Here is a 15996-nt window from a genome sequence, read left to right as displayed (position 1 = left end):
CTTTCTATTTGCCTAACTAGGATTTGACTTCCACTTTTTAAAGGAAGTCTTTTTATCTCTCACTGCTTCTTTTACATGGTTGTTAAGCCACGGTGGCTCTTTTTTAGTTCTTTTACTGTGTTTCTTAATTTGGGGCATACAAGCTAAGAGGTCCTGCTATAAACCAATCAGTTGAGCAATCCCTTAAATTTTTCAAGAGCCCCAGTAGTTACTCCAACAGGAGAGTCCCACACATATAAAGAACCAAAAAGTTATTCCTAACCTGGGTCTCCCAGAAAGTAGCAATACCTACAAGACAGGATGGGGTGAATAAAGAATTGTTAGTAAAAATAAAACTGCTTCACATGCAGGTGTGAGGGTGGAGGGTTGTCTAAATTCCAAATTGAAGTCCCCTGCAAATTAATGCATTTCTATGAAGCCAAACTCACTTCCACGTACCAGCTCTGTCACCCAGACAAGGCTGACTGTCATGATTCTTGTTGAAAAAATTTGGATAAGTGTCAATGAAACTTAAGGAAAAGTGATTCCAGTTGCTTCACGTAGGAGTTGTTTACCTAAGCAGCACAGTTACTATCCTAAACTGAGAGAATATGCAGTATTAGTGCTATTTCCATCAATACATAGACACAAAAAAACCTGCTATTATTAAAGAGATGAGTTAAGTTTCTATGGCATCCATTTATCTACTCAACTTTTTTTTAGCTGGGTAGACCACTACTAGATTCAATGTTAGTTTGTAGTGACAAAGTAATCCATGTTTTGTAGTCAAGTTAATCCCTTTCCAAATGAAAAGAAAACTTCTTGTATTTTGATCCGTTTATGATTTGATTGTTGATACTGTCCACATGGCCTTAAAAGTCTAATTTCTGGACTTGTGTGGCTGCATGTATTGCCACTACAAAAAAAAAAAGTCTAGACTATTTAGCATCATTGTTGTGCCTAGCAGTTGGACCCAAGGAGCCTGCAATCTAAATTACAGATAACAGAAAGCTAATTTTAAAAAATCCTTTGTATAACAAACTGTCCCTTAAGTGGTATCCAAGATTTTCGTGCACACACTCTGCTTTGTTTTAGGTTTGCTGTGCAAAACTCTTGATATTGGCTTTTTTTTAATTAAGGAAAAAGGTGCACTGAAATACTTGTTTGTTTTGGAGACCAAGAATTAAACTGACTTTGTAAACAATAAAGAGAATCTTAGTCCAATCAACTCTATGGGTTTCTAAAACAAAGGCTCCTTAAAAGTAATTTGTACTTTGTTATTACAAGGAAGGATTTATAGGTGCTGCTTTTTCTCACCACATTTTCAGTGAATGCTAAATCAGGGTGTATATTTTCCTCACACACCCCATTTCCACAAACAGGTCAATTTGGTTGTAACAAATGCAGGTTCTTCGGTTGAAAGTTCCTAGTAAGACACGCACACACTCACTAGACTTGAGCAATAGAATTGCCTTTGGTAAACAGATTAAAAACATTATTCATATGTAGTCCCTGAAGCCAGCCACAGACTAACCCGGTTCTGCCAGATCACACAGGAATGAACTGCTGAGTACATATGACAGCCCAGATTCCTGATAAGGGTGTGGTAAGCCACACAAGGTCCACATTTCACACAAAACATGAGTCCTGCAGCTCTACATGTGGTTTTATGGCTGGATGTTGCACTAAGAAAGAAAACTACAAGTGCCATAGAAACACTTGCTCAAAAAGGATGAGAGTTACTAGGTGGAACTTCCCAGATAAATTAGGGCAACACAGAAGGTTTAGGCATTTACTCAAACCCTCATCCAAAAACATCTAACGATTACTAGCTGCTCAGATAAACACTTACACAGTCTGAAAATGCCATGGTTTGGGCTTTTTCCCCCTCAGCAGACTAAAGTTAGCCTGTTCTTCCAGATGTACGCATTCTAGTTAACATGCTACTGCAACAATCCTTGCAAAACACTTATAAGTAATTAAATAAATCAAGATATACTTGTCTCATAGAACTGGAAGGAACCCTGAAAGGTCATTGAGTCCAGCCCCCTGCCTTCGCCAAGTACTGATTTTGCCCCAGATCCTTAAGTGGCCCCCCTCTAGGACTGAACTCACAACGCTGGGTTTAGCAGGCCAATGCTCAAACCACTGAGCTATTCCTCCCCCCATACTTCTTGCCTATACTAATTTTTTCAATGAAGTTAACAACTAGAACTGAAACAGTTATGAAAGTACACTCACAATGCTATTATTTACAAGTTTGCTGCTGTTTTCTTTATTTGCTGAGTTATGAAACTGGGGGAAGAAGGAAAAGTCCCTCAGAGAGTTGTTCTGGTGAAACTAAGTGGAATAGCCAAGTCCTCACACTTCTCCCTAGGAGGCAAACCTGATTGCTTCAGGAAGAAACAAAAGTTCCCCAACATTCCGAGCGCTGGTCCAGTTGATGCTCTTAACAAGTCAAGAGTGCTAAGAAGTTAAAATATAAGCAACAGTTGGTCTTCCACATTTTTAGATTTGCCTGTGAAAGCTAGTTAAACATTTTCTTTTCAATTTTGTCTACTTGCTTGAGCAAGACCTAGAGCAGCAGTTCTCAAACTGTGGGTTGGGACCTCAAAGTGGGTCAAACCCCATTTTAATGGGGTTGTCAGGGCTGGCAGACCTGTTGGGGCTCGGGGCTGAAGCCAAAGTCTGAGGCCCACTGCCCAAGGCTTTGACATCCCCCTCCCTTCCTAGCATCATGTTGTAAATCTGGTTGTCAGAAGGGGGCTGTGGTGCAATGAAGTTTGAGAAACCCTGACCTTGAGGTTGGGGTCTTGACCTAAACAGAGAGCACTGAATAAACAGTATGCTCAGCCTGTGAAGAGGAAGAACCGTACATAATTCAAGATTAACCCAAGGAGATTTAATAGTGAGGCATTCATGGTCTTAGAATGAGTTGCACCAAGTCCTCAGCCAAAAATAGAGTGGTTGCAAGCTGGGCTAGTAGGAGAAGTGTTTGCTTGACTCATGTCTTTACAATATGAAAGATCCTCAGGATAAGTAACATAAAATGTAAAAAAATCAAGCCCACTACCCACCAAAAATCCTTACCTCGCAAATCAAAGCACAAATCTGTTGCATACGAAAGATGGGTTTATATTTTATCTGTACTAATTCACAGAAGTTGGTTTAAGAGAAAAAACAGAAGGCTTTATAAAATGTTAATTGGCATCCACTTACAGGTAAGAGGTTCCTCTAATACTTAATAGAAAATTTATTCTACAGATGTTTCTCAGCTTGCCCATTTTAAAAATAGTCTGTGGAGCAGTTTTCAATCTACTTTACTATTTATAATCCTGGGGTTTTTTTGAAACATGAAAAAATGCATTCATATGTTTGGAGTTAATGGCAGGCTATTTGCAATTCTAACCTGAAGCAAAAGAGGTAGGGTGATTCAGGCAGCTACTGCATACTGTACACACAGTACAGGCATGCAAGATTTTTATATATCTTTCAAGTGGGTTTCCCCTGTGCTTTCCAGAAGAAAGACCTGGCATTCTAATAACGTCTGGTCAAAGGCAACAGAGGTAGTTCCCTCCAGATCACAATGCCATTCCTTCAGTGTGGTGGAAAAACATCAGCACAGAATAAAGCACAAGTGTTTTTTCGCACCTTAAGTTACATATTCTGCCTCTGCAACGCTCCTCGCTCTTGTCAGCTAGTGATGGCAATTATCCCTTAGATCTCTCAAGAGCACAAGCCCAAGCCCACCAATGTTTAATGTTGAATATTTAACAAAGACTGTCCAGCTGTGCACCATTATCAGGGTATGTCTACACTACGGGATTATTCTGATTTTACAGAACCCGGTTTTGTAAAACAGATTGTATGAAGTCGAGTGCATGCAGCCACACTAAGCACAATAATTCGGCGGTGTGCGTCCATGTACCGAGGCTAGTGTCAATTTCTGGAGCGTTGCACTATGGGTAACTATCCCGTAGCTATCCCATAGTTCCTGCAGTCTCCCCCACCTATTGGAATTTTGGGTTGAGATCCCAATGCATGATGGTGCAAAAACAGTGTCGCGGGTGATTCTGGGTAAACACCATCACTCATTCCTTCCTCCGTGAAAGCAATGGCAGACAATCATTTCGCACCCTTTTTCCCTGGATTGCCCTGGCAGACACCATAGTATGGCAGCCATGGAGCCCATTTTGCCTTTTGTCACTGTCACCATATGTGTACTGGATGCCGCTGACAGAGGCAGTATTGCAACACTACACAGCAACATTCATTTGCCTTTGCAAGGTAGCAGAGATGGTTATCAGTTGTTCTGCACCACCTGCCATGCCAGTGTAAACTGGCGATGAGATGATGGTTATCAGTTGTTCTGTACTGTCTGCTGCTGTCATGAGTGCCCCTGGCTGGCCTTCACTGAGGTTGGCCAGGGGCGCAAAGACAAAAATGGGAATGACTCCCCGAATCATTCCCTCCTTTATGTTTTATCTAAAAATAGAGTCAGCCCTGCCTAGAATATGGGGCAAGTGTACTAGAGAACCAGGGTACCAGAGAGCGCAGCCGCTCCGTGTCAGATCCTGCAGAAATGAGGAGCTGCATGCCATTCACGGGGGGTGCCCCTGCAACAACCCAACCCGTTGCTTCCCTCCTCCCCCAACCCTCCTGGGCTACCAATGCCGTGTCCCCCCATTTGTGGATGACGTAATAAAGAAAGAAACACTGACTTTTTAGTGAGATAAAATGAGGGGAAGGCAGCCTCCAGCTGCTATGATAGCCTAGGCAGAACATTAAACGGTGGAGGGAGAGGAGCCCAGCATCCCGCTGCTACCATAGTCCAGGCAGTACAGAATCTTTTCTTTAGACATAAAGGGGACGCTGATTGGAGCATCAGCCCACCAGTTGCTATGATAGAAGATGGTTACCAGCGTTCTGTACCATCTGCCTGGGAATGACCGGGAGTCTTTCCTTTTTTACCCAGGTGCCCACCAGCCGACCTCACCTGAGGCACAGCCAGGGACGCCACTCACGGGATGACGACGACAAGGATGGCTACCAGTCCTTCTGCACTTACTGGTTCTGCTACCCCGGTGAAGGCGAAGCGTCGGACGAAGGCGTTTGCTGCTGTTCAGTGCCGCAAAACAAACGCGTCTACCAGCAGCATGCAGTAGACTTACAGTGACATTGAAAAAGTCAAGAAACGATTTTCCCCCTTCTTTCACGGGGAAGGGGGGGGTAATTGTGAGATATACCTGAACCACCCCGGCAATGTGTTTGACCCTAACGGGATTGGGAGCTAGCCAAGAATGCAAATGCTTTTCAGAGACTGCGGGAATATGGGGTCTGGAGTCCTCGATACCCCTCCTCCCTCCTGAGCGTTCCATTTGATTCTTTGGCTTTCCGTTACGCTTTCACACAGCACTGTGCTGTGGACTCGTGTTCCTAGCCTGGAGATTTTTTTCAAATGCTTTGGCATTTCGTCTTCTGTAACGGAGCTCTGATAGAACAGATTTGTCTCCCCATACAGCGTTCAGATCCAGTATCTCCCATACGGTCCATGTTGGAGCTCTTTTTGGATTTGGGACTGCATCGCCACCTGTGTTGATCAGAGCTCGACGATGGCCAAACAAGAAATGAAATTCAAAAGTTCGCGGGGCTTTTCCTGTCTGCCTGGCCAGTGCATCCAAGTTCAGATTGCTTTCCAGAGCGGTCACAGTGGTGTACTGTGGGATACTGCCCGGAGGCCAATACCGTCAATTTGCGGCCACACTAACCTTAATCTGACATGGCAATACCGATTTCAGCACTACTCCTTTCGTCGGGGAGGAGTACAGAAGCCGGTTTAAAGAGCCCTTTATATCAATATAAAGGGCCTCGTTGTGCGGACGGGTGCAGGGTTAAATCGGTTAAATGCTGCTAAATTTGGCTTAAACGCGTAGTGTAGACCAGACCTCACACACCTACCATTTTCAAGCACACCCACAGGAGGGTGGAAGAGAAAGAGAACCCCTCAAGTGTTAACAGCCTCCCACAAAGGTGGTCAGATGAGGAAGAAAGATCTGTCTTCCTCATTTGGAGTTAAAAATCAGAACAAAAAGACAGGTGACAAAAGTGATTAGAGACATGGAAAAAACTTCCATATGAGGAGACACTAAAAAACAGGGCCTGTTTAAATATGAAGAGATGAATAAGCAGATATATGAGATATATACAAAATTAAATAATGAATAGTATAGACATGGTAAAATCAGGCACTGCTATTTACGCAGTCAACATATGAGCAAGGAGATGCTCAATTAAACTGAAAGGCAATTTTAGAATAGAAACTTTTACACAATTAGCCTATGGAGATTATTGCCAAACTATAGCTTAGGCATTTATATAGATGAGGACATCCACAATAACATCAGACAGGATTATAAAAGGGTCAGAAGTTTGGAAAGGATACAAACTCTGTTGCTTCACAGCATGCAACCATCTCTGGAGGAGGATGAGGAAGAGGCTACGCCGATAGCTAGATCATTCAATTACTCATACTTCAGGCTTCTTACAACTTCTTCTGAACAGCGGCGGCTCCAGGAACCAGAGCTCCAAGCGTGTGCCTGGGGCGGCAAGCCGTGGGGCGCGCCTTGCCAGTCCCTGCAAGAGTGGCAGTCAGGCAGCTTTTGGAAGCTTCCCTGCGGGAGGACCGCCAGTCCTGCAGATTCGGTGGCAATTCGGCGGTGGGTACGTCGAAGCCGCAGGACCAGCAGACTTCCTGCAGGCAAGCTGCCGAATCCGCGGGATCGGGGACATCCCACAGGCAAGCTGCTGAAGGCTGCCTGCCTGCTGTGCTTGGGGCAGCAAAAAAGCGAGAGCCGCCCTTGCCTCTGAAGCATTTAATACTGGTCACCTTTGCAGATAGGATGCCATACTAGATAGAACATGGGTCTGACTTGATATGGCAGTTTTTATGTTACTAAGTATTTGCATGTCTGTTCGGCTCTAGCCTGGCAGTAACACAAACCTGTATTCATTTAACTCAATATGGCCTTTCTAAATGTTGTATTACAAATAAAAAGTTTGTGGATATGCATTTTCGTTGTTGTTGTTGAATTATCCTTAAAGCAGTATATGTGATCACTAATTCAGGAAAATAAACTACTGACCCCATCTCTGACATCCTGTCCTGTATATGCATGTGTAGAACATATGAAGGACACTCACATGAAATCTTTTCTTTAATGCTTAATAGTATTAAATAACTTGGCTCATTTCTGCATACCACCTGCAAGCTATTAAAGTCACAAGGAGCTCTATGCTAAATAATCCCTGTGATCCTTAGTTTGTGTGTGCTCTATGAGCCAGCAATATTATTTATTGATATCATTACTGTATGGTACCTTTTTGAACTGCAGATACAATCAACAGATCTATGCAGTTTGCAATTCAATCAGTTATGATCTTAGGAGTTACTATTTTCTCCCTCCTTTTCACCCTCTAAACACAAGGCACTATATAATCCCAAATTTAACTGTACTGCTCACAAATTAGTTTAAGAATGTATTTTGTTTAAAAGCTTAAAAAGATCCAAGAAGTACAGTGTTGATTTTAGGTGAGATCCCGCACTAACATAAGTCATCAATGACATCATCAATTATAATATAATGGAGGTTCTTGGTAGTGATAAATATCAACATCAGATAGAATGTATCAAAGCAATTTGTTAGAAGCTGTGTTATATCTGGATAAGGAGGACTTTTAGAAAGCCTAACAGTTTACTGCTGCCGGAACTGCAGCACTGAATTTCTTCGAGGGCCCTGTACAGCTTCCAAGAAGAGAGTGGAGAAGGATGGAAAGTCTGTATGAAAAAAATGATTATAGCTTCTCTCTGCCAGGGTTGCCCTCAGCCCCCATCTGTGAACACATGCTTACTCATGCTGAAAGCCTGCAGCATATTACTGACATCAGAATCATTCTGTATAGTTTCACTGCCAATTGTATCCAAAAGGATACACACGTACCTAGTAACTTTGCTTTATTAAAAGCTGAAGTGCCACATTTTTCAAGGTTAGTATACACCTCTCCTTCAGTCTCCTATTGCTCTTAAAAAGCGTGCATTCTCGGCCTATTGTTTTTGACAGCCATGGGGGTAATCATGGGGTGTCACAGATAAATTCAGAGGCTCACATCTTCCATCCATTCTTTTATGGGTAGATAAAACAGGAAGTTTCAAAACTTTCCTCAACATAGGTCAGAGAAAGGAACAGGTTGAGAACCCCTATTCTACTGCAAAATGAAGATTGGGAGCAGTAATACTACATTGCCTACTTCTTCCCAGCCATGAATTTTTAGCAAAAGATCAGTTCATATTATTAATTGTCCTTGTTACTTCTTGGCTCAAGATCCTAAAACACTGGTTCATTAAGAGGATCACATCAGTCCTCTTAGCTACATAATAAACATCTCCACATTTAAAAAGTGTGGCTCGGAATTAATCTTTAAAATTTGATGAACTAGGATGATCCAGATGTTTGTTTCATTATAATCTATAATCTGGATTTTCACCCAGTAGCCACACACTGCAATCTTACCATCAGCACCATGGTGCCTTTATATATTATTTATCAAGTGGCAGCTTTATGCCTAGGCAGCTGCACAGGGACCCAGTCATACAGTGGCTCTGCACATACATATGACCCATAGCTGAGTGAAACAGCCTTTGGCACAAGTCAGAAGAGATCGGACAGAGCCTTATATATCCTGCTTCAGAGAGGATATTCCATATATATATATATATTTATTTATTTACAAGATATCTGACCACTTCTTAAATCCCTATACACTAGTGGGCAGAAAGGATTAGTGCTTCTGCTGTACTGGTGCAACTGGCACTTCCAGCAAGTTCCACAATACTCCAGAAATGGCTCCACTGACCTCTCTAGTCAAGGTTTTGCACTCCAGAGTGGATATGTAGCACAAGTCAACTCTCAAATATTTACATTTTAAATGTATAAATTCTATACATAAAATTGTTACTTATAATGTGTGTGTCTTAATCGGTACATATTTTAAATGTTTACATATTTAACAAGCATAAGACAGATGGACAGCAGTGTGAAGTAATCTGAGACTGGTACTTACAAAGATTTCTGTGCATGGATGGGGTGCACTGTCTGCACTCAGAACAAAATGGTTACCATGGACACTTTGAACCAGTGCAATTTGTACTGACTGAATCACATCATGCCTCCCTCTAACAGACAAAGCTTAAGAACTCAAGCCCTTAAACAGAAAAAAACAAAAACAAAAACAAAAAAAATCACACACACACACACTATATAGCTCTTGGTTTCTGCCAACAAGTGGAAGGAGGAAAAAAAGAGATGCATCTCTTCTCAAGTGGTAACAGCATCAACAGCTTCTTGTGTACTAGATACCCAAACCTTCTCCTGTGTGTGCACCATTGTTGGTGGAACTGATATGCCACCCAAATCCGCTTTGTTCTCTGTTGAGTAGAACTCTGGCAGCAGTGCACGCTTCCAGTGTTAAAGTTAACTAATGTATACCTAGGTATGAGAAGAGATGGCTGAGGATGATGGCTGCTCAGCCAATCCAGAGTCACTCACATAGCATAGTGCTTGCGCTTCTGGTTGGAAGAAGCTCTCTGCAGATATTTAGAGGCCTGCAGCTCTTAAAGGGTGAAATAATGGTGATAAAAGTAATGAGGAAATTGAATCCCTGGGGCCCTTTCTAGGTCAAGTACAGAAAAGAAGCTGTTACTCTCTGTCCTGAGGGCAGGTATTGTATGAGTGCTATCAGTTATGACCTACTTAAGGCAGTTTTCTACAGGGGAACTCCAGAATTCAAGTGTTTGATGCACTGTGTTTCAGTTCAGGAAAACTAAATCTTGATGGATGACTTCATAAGGATTAGGTACTTCAAAAACAAAACCAAGCTGTTGTTGAACAGAACCCCTCCATAATAATCACCTAACACTTGCCCGCTGACTGTCATCCATGATGCTGTTTGAATGTTCCATGCAAAGGGGATTGATTTAAATCAGTGATTCAAAATCAGGAAGCAGGAAATGTTGATTTAAATAATCAATTTTAATCTTGTTTTGCATTTGTACATTGCAGTTATTTTCCTAAGGAAAAGTTGGTTCTTATTTGGTTGGTATAACTATTAAATCATGTTCATTTGCAACATGGATTGCCAACTTTGGTTGGATGAATTCCGGGAGATTTCATCACATGACAATCTTAATTCATGGAGACTCCAGGACAATCCTGGAGCACTGGCAACCCTATTTGCAACTTCTTTACACAAAATTTGATCCTGGTTACCAAAAGCCAGCACAATACGTTTTATCTTGATACACTAAATTAAGCAATCATCTAGCTTAATGTAGACTCGTCCAGATTCTTAATTTTTATTTTTATTAAGTTAGAAAATGGTAAATGACACTTATTTACTAGATTAATTTTTTTATTCAAGGTGTCAAGCTGCATCTGGATGACACTGTAATTCAATTAAAAATGCACAAAAATATTTATTTTCAAATAAGACTGCCTTAAGTATGCTGAATACATAAGAAATAAAAGTTTTAAACTCAATGTTGGTTAAAACAGATTAAACAAAAAGTATCTGTAGTTAATTAATTGAACTAATTGTTTTCCTCTTCCAATCTATAAATAAAAACAAATGTTGAGAGAATCACCTCTACTAGTTCTAAAATCTTGAAGGACAAGGTGACCAGAAACAAACTCCTTTTTCACCTCTCAATTGATTTCTCAACTTTGAATGAATTAGTCATTGCGCTGAACTAATTCAATAACATGAAAGAGGCTTAAGTTTTCAAACACTGGTTAGAATTTCAGTAAACCCTAGTTCCAGTTTGCATAGCTAGTGATATGCACCAACTGAGTGGTTTGACTTTGCTTAAAATTTTGCCTTGAATATTTTTACTTTTTAAATTTAAATTTTAATAGACTAGACCACAATATAGGTTGGCATAACTTCACATTTTAAATATTTATTTTTAAAGAAAGATGAATTATAATCAAATTTAAATATTTTTGTTAACTGTAATTGTCATAAATAGATAGCTAAGGGTTAATGTTCCTTTCACCTGTCAAAGGGTTAACAAAGGGAACCAAACACCTGACCAGAAGACCAATCAGGAAACCGGACTTTTCAAAGCTCAGGGGAGGGAATGTTTGGGTCTGTCTCTTTTGTCTGGCTCTCAGCTATGAGAGGGGTCTTTCTATCCTCAAGCTTCTAATCTTCAGTTTCAAAGTTGTGAGTACAAAGGTAGAAAAAACAATAGGCTGTTATTGGGTTTTTTTGTATTTACATGTGTGTAGTTGCTGGAATGTTTAAATTGTATTTCTTTTTGAATTTGGCTGTTTATTCATATTTTTCTTTTAAGCAATTGACCCTGTATTGTCACTTTGATACAGAGATTATTTTTTTTGTCTTTTTCTTTCTTTAAAACTTGTTGACTTTTCTTTTTCTAGTTATGGCAAGGGGATAGGAATCTCTGTGCCAGGATTACTGTGTCTCTCAGGGAAAGACTGGGAGGGGGGAAAAGAAGGAGGGGGAAGGTAAATTGTCCTCTCGGTTTTGTGTTTCAAGGGATTGAAGCAAGGAAATCTCCTAGTATACCCAGGGCGGGAAAATCTGGGAGGAAGTAAAGAGCAGGAAGGAAAGTGGGTTATTTCCCTTTGTTGTGAGACTCAGGGCATCTGAGTCTTGGGGGTTCCCCAGGGAAGGTTTTGGAGAGACCAGAGCGAGACAGGCACTGATTCCTGTCTGGTGGCAGCGATAATCAGATCTAAGCTGGTAATTAAGCTTAGAGGGTTCATGCTAGCTTCTCAGTTTATGAACGCTAAGGTTCAAATCTGAGTAGGAAGCTATGACAGTAATCTACCCTGGTTCAGTGATGCTTCATGATAAGAAGTATCAGAGGGGTAGCTGTGTTAGTCTGGATCCATAAAAGCAGCAAAAGAATCCTGTGGCACCTTATAGACTAACAGACATATTGGAGCATGAGCTTTCGTGGGTGAATACCCACTTCGTCGGATGCATGTCACATCCGACGAAGTGGGTATTCACCCACGAAAGCTCATGCTCCAATACGTCTGTTAGTCTATAAGGTGCCACAGGACTCTTTTGCTGCTTTTACATGATAAGAAGGATTGTTGGGGGAGGAATGTTTTAAAATACAAACACAGGTAAAGATAGGGCATTACTAATTGCAAGAAAGAGGAAGAGTGTCTACCATAAAGGACAAGCTGGCTGCCTTTTCGTGACAAAGAAGGAGATGTGCTTACTCGTGTGTCTGAAGTGATGGTGGGGGGACTGGGCTGAGGGCTTGATACATGTGTACACAAATAAGTCAATTAAAATTTTAAGTTAAGCTCAAAGAACTTTCAGGCCATCCCTGTTCACAGAACTGAGACAGGATTACATAGGGCAGGATTTTGGCAGAGGACCAGAGGGGACAAAATTAAGTGTTATGCAAGCCCACCCAAAAAAAAATAAAAAAAAAAAATGTACGGCTAAATCGTCTTACTAATATATTCAGCCCTCACCAAGGCAGGGACAGACCCACGTGTTGCTTACCTTGGGCATCTATCATACCATGGAAGCATCCTCTAATGCTGAGACAGAGCAGAGAGGGTGTGCCAGAACTCCAAACAGCAACACAAGGAGGTGGAACCCAATTGCTACCTTTCCCTGTCAGTGTCTACCTTACCCAAGCCCAGAACTTGATAAGCCAGTACTAGCAAAGTGACTAGAATCCTGCTCTCCATCAATTAGAAGCCAGTCTCACCACAAACTCAATATGCCAGGTAAGACACATTCTTCAAAGCACTCTCCTTACCCCATATACCAGTTAAGGGACACCTGCTCACTTCAGAATCAATGAAGACCAACCAGTAGGTAACCACTCTCTAGCCAATCATGCAAAATATCATGTGACCAAACATAGACAACTGTTAATATCACCCTGCCTGTCATCACTGCTGCTTTAACAGCTGAAAGGTAAGGCGTTCAGGTAGAGAAGGCATCATGGTATGCTGGGGACATCAAAGCAGCATTCTGAGTTGAGAAGCACTTGGCCAGGACCAGGATGCAGAAGGACTGGTGATTTACATTTTAAGAGAACAGTGCTAGACAAACTCACACAAAACGGATAAAAGCAAGCATTATCCTGAACTGGAAAAATACACCCAACATATTAAAGCCATTATGTCCATATCAAAACATCTCAATCTTATATTTATAGGAACAATAGATCACCAGGAAGGGCATTCATACAGAACCATCATTAAGTTACATTTCCTTTCCTTTAATTTATACTTCCGATCTTCTGAGACTCCTCCCTTTCCTCCTACCCCAAAAACATTCAACTTCTCAATAAAGTTTTTAAAAAGTTAATATGAACAGTTGGGTATAAACAAAATTTGAAAAATGGCAAGGGTCATGATATAGCAACGTACAGTCAATATAGAACATACTGCTGAAAACTTAATTCTGTAATAAGATACATACTTAAAAACATAAGAACAGCCATACTGGGTCACACTGAAGGTCTATCTAGCCCAGCATCCTGTCTTCCGACGGTGGCCAATGCCAGGTGCCCCAGAGGGAATGAACAGAACAGGTAATCATCAAGTGATCCAAACCTTATCGCCCATTCTCAGCTGCATGTCTTGACACTAACTGAAACGTTTTATTGTAAATTAGTTGTAATATCAGTAAGTTAATTACTTAAATGAAAACACTGGCTCAGCACAAGAAATTTAACTCCTTTGCTGATGCATTCATGAAAGAGCAGTATTTCTGAAGTGCCAATATATCAGTGGCTCTAAAGCAGTTTAAGTAGAACCACAGAATCTCTCAACTGATTTACTGTCTACAATACTTAGGAAATGGCTGCATTGACAAACAGATTTGTCTTGGATTTTGACTAGTAATTTTCCTTCACCAAGCCTAAAGATACTCAGATAAGGTCCCAGAAGTTTCATGCTGGGAACTGCGCAGAGGCACACAACAATCAGTAACAGAAAGCCTCTCATAACTCAGTGATTACCAGCCATTTTTCAAGGAGCTGAACTGACTACTGGCCAGTCCTTGACCTACAGAACGGTTAGTTGAGGAAGAATTTGGATCAGGCTCCCTCTCTCATCACACCCCTGCCTCCCCGCCTCGAGATATTTGGAGGATTGTGGGCAGGAGAGAGAATGAGCATGCTCACTCTCTCTCTCATCATAGGATTATTTTGTATACTACAAATTGATTGGCACACTAGTGCAGAGAATAAAATTAAAACATGCTAGCTCCTAAGTGGAAACATGATTCATCAGGGGAAATTTTCAAGTAATTACTTTTTTTATTAGACAACCTATATGGGTAGCTCTGTTTGCCTGTGCTGAGTAAATGGGGCTGCTCACTTGGATGGTTATAGAGAAACTATTTCACAGACAAGTGTGACTATTTCCATATGAACATTTACACCAAAAGTAAATCAAAATAATTCATTTTAACAGGGATTAAACTAGATAACTAATTAATTGCTTTCAGTGAGCTAAATTTTCTAAATATAAAAACAAGACTGATGGACTATTGTTTAAATATTACTGATTATAGTAAATATTTCTGGATTTTCAAGTTACAAAGCCAGATTTTCCATTTTTAAACAAGTCAGAAAGCTCAAGCTCCAACTCCAGTTTATATTTAGAATTTTATATTTTTAATTTCCTTCCAGTAGGAAAAACAAACATCTTCCACCAAGAAAGTTAGTAAGTCCACAGCTAACTAGTTCATACTGAACAGGTGTATCTGTCATTTAATTGTCAAACACAAAATGGATCCCACTTTAATACAGATATTGATGTAAATTATCATGTAGGTGTTCCCATAAAACCACAATGATGCTTCATCATTGCAATTCTGAGAAGACATCCCTAAATAATGGTGCACTCCATCACACAAAAATGTCAGTCCAGAGTAATTCTGTTTTACAAATGCTGCCAAATCAAATAAATTAAGTTAAAATTACTGTGAACAGAACTATTTAAGAGTGAAATATTATGTAGCAACTTCAATTCAAAGGACTTGTACATTGTATGAAGAGATATTGGATTGTCTGTTTCGTTTTATAAGAGAAAGAAAAGCTCGTGTTACATTCTGAAAACAAGAACTGTTTACCCATTTAGAAAAGCACTACCAGAAAAGCTGTATTCCCAGTTCTGAACTAGTTTAGATCATCATAATTGTCCATTTTTCCAGTGCTGCTTATCTGAATAATTACTAAAGCAATGCTTCAGTTTCCTCCCAACCCAAGTTTGCCATGAATGAACTTGCAGTATGACTGGAGATACTAAAGATCCATCTTAAACTATAAACCCTATCTCCCTTGCCTGCCCACTTACTTTCATATTGGCTCAAACAGTTCTCCTATAGATGAGTACAATGTTGCTCTCTAGGGCTAGGCTTCTTAATATACAATCATAGAATATCATGGTTGGAAGTGATCTCAGGAGGTCATCTAGTCCAACCTACTGCTCAAAGCAGTGCTAATCCCTGAACAGATTTTTTGCAGTGACCTCTAAATGGCCCCCTCAAGGGCTGAACTCACAACCCTGGGTTTAGGAAGCCAATGCTCAAACCACTAAACTATCCTTCCTCTCAATACGTAGGAGTAAACATGAGCTATTAACGGACACCACCTTGGGTAAAAGTATTATTTCCTACTTCAAAGCAGCCAAGTGACCTCCAAACTAAAACTCCTGTTATTAAACTCATCTGTAACGTTCATTATGCAACTAATTTTGTACATTCAATCTACCGTGGCTGCCAACATAAGCATCGAGGGGTACGTCTACGCTGCACGATTATTTCGAATTAGCTTAAACCGATATTACAAAACAGATCTAATAAAATCGGTTTAGCGCGTCCACAGTGGGATCACAAAATCGATTGTTTGCGTCCATGGTCCAAAGCTACCATCGATTTCAGGAGCGGTGCACT

General features: G+C 40.7%; 1 protein-coding gene across 4 annotated transcripts in view; it reads right to left on the bottom strand.

Annotated features, from left to right (window-relative positions):
- The window catches only part of MCU (mitochondrial calcium uniporter), a 191684-nt gene that overhangs the window by 132166 nt on the left and 43522 nt on the right, over window positions 1–15996 (bottom strand). Inside the window, exon 1 of one of the 4 annotated variants that reach the window (XM_032765859.1) lies at window positions 15721–15786. The exons of the other annotated variants lie outside the window; for them this stretch is intronic. Within the exon in view, the coding sequence (XP_032621750.1) occupies window positions 15721–15771 (51 nt within the window). The 5' untranslated portion in view covers window positions 15772–15786. Of the gene's footprint in view, window positions 1–15720; window positions 15787–15996 lie in introns of those variants that run through there. 4 annotated transcript variants of the gene reach the window in all.

Source organism: Chelonoidis abingdonii, chromosome 15 (assembly GCF_003597395.2).
Source record: "Chelonoidis abingdonii isolate Lonesome George chromosome 15, CheloAbing_2.0, whole genome shotgun sequence".
Taxonomy (NCBI): Eukaryota; Metazoa; Chordata; order Testudines; family Testudinidae; genus Chelonoidis; species Chelonoidis abingdonii.
The sequence above is the reverse complement of the archived record's forward strand: the minus strand, read 5'-3'. Positions and strand labels throughout refer to the sequence as shown.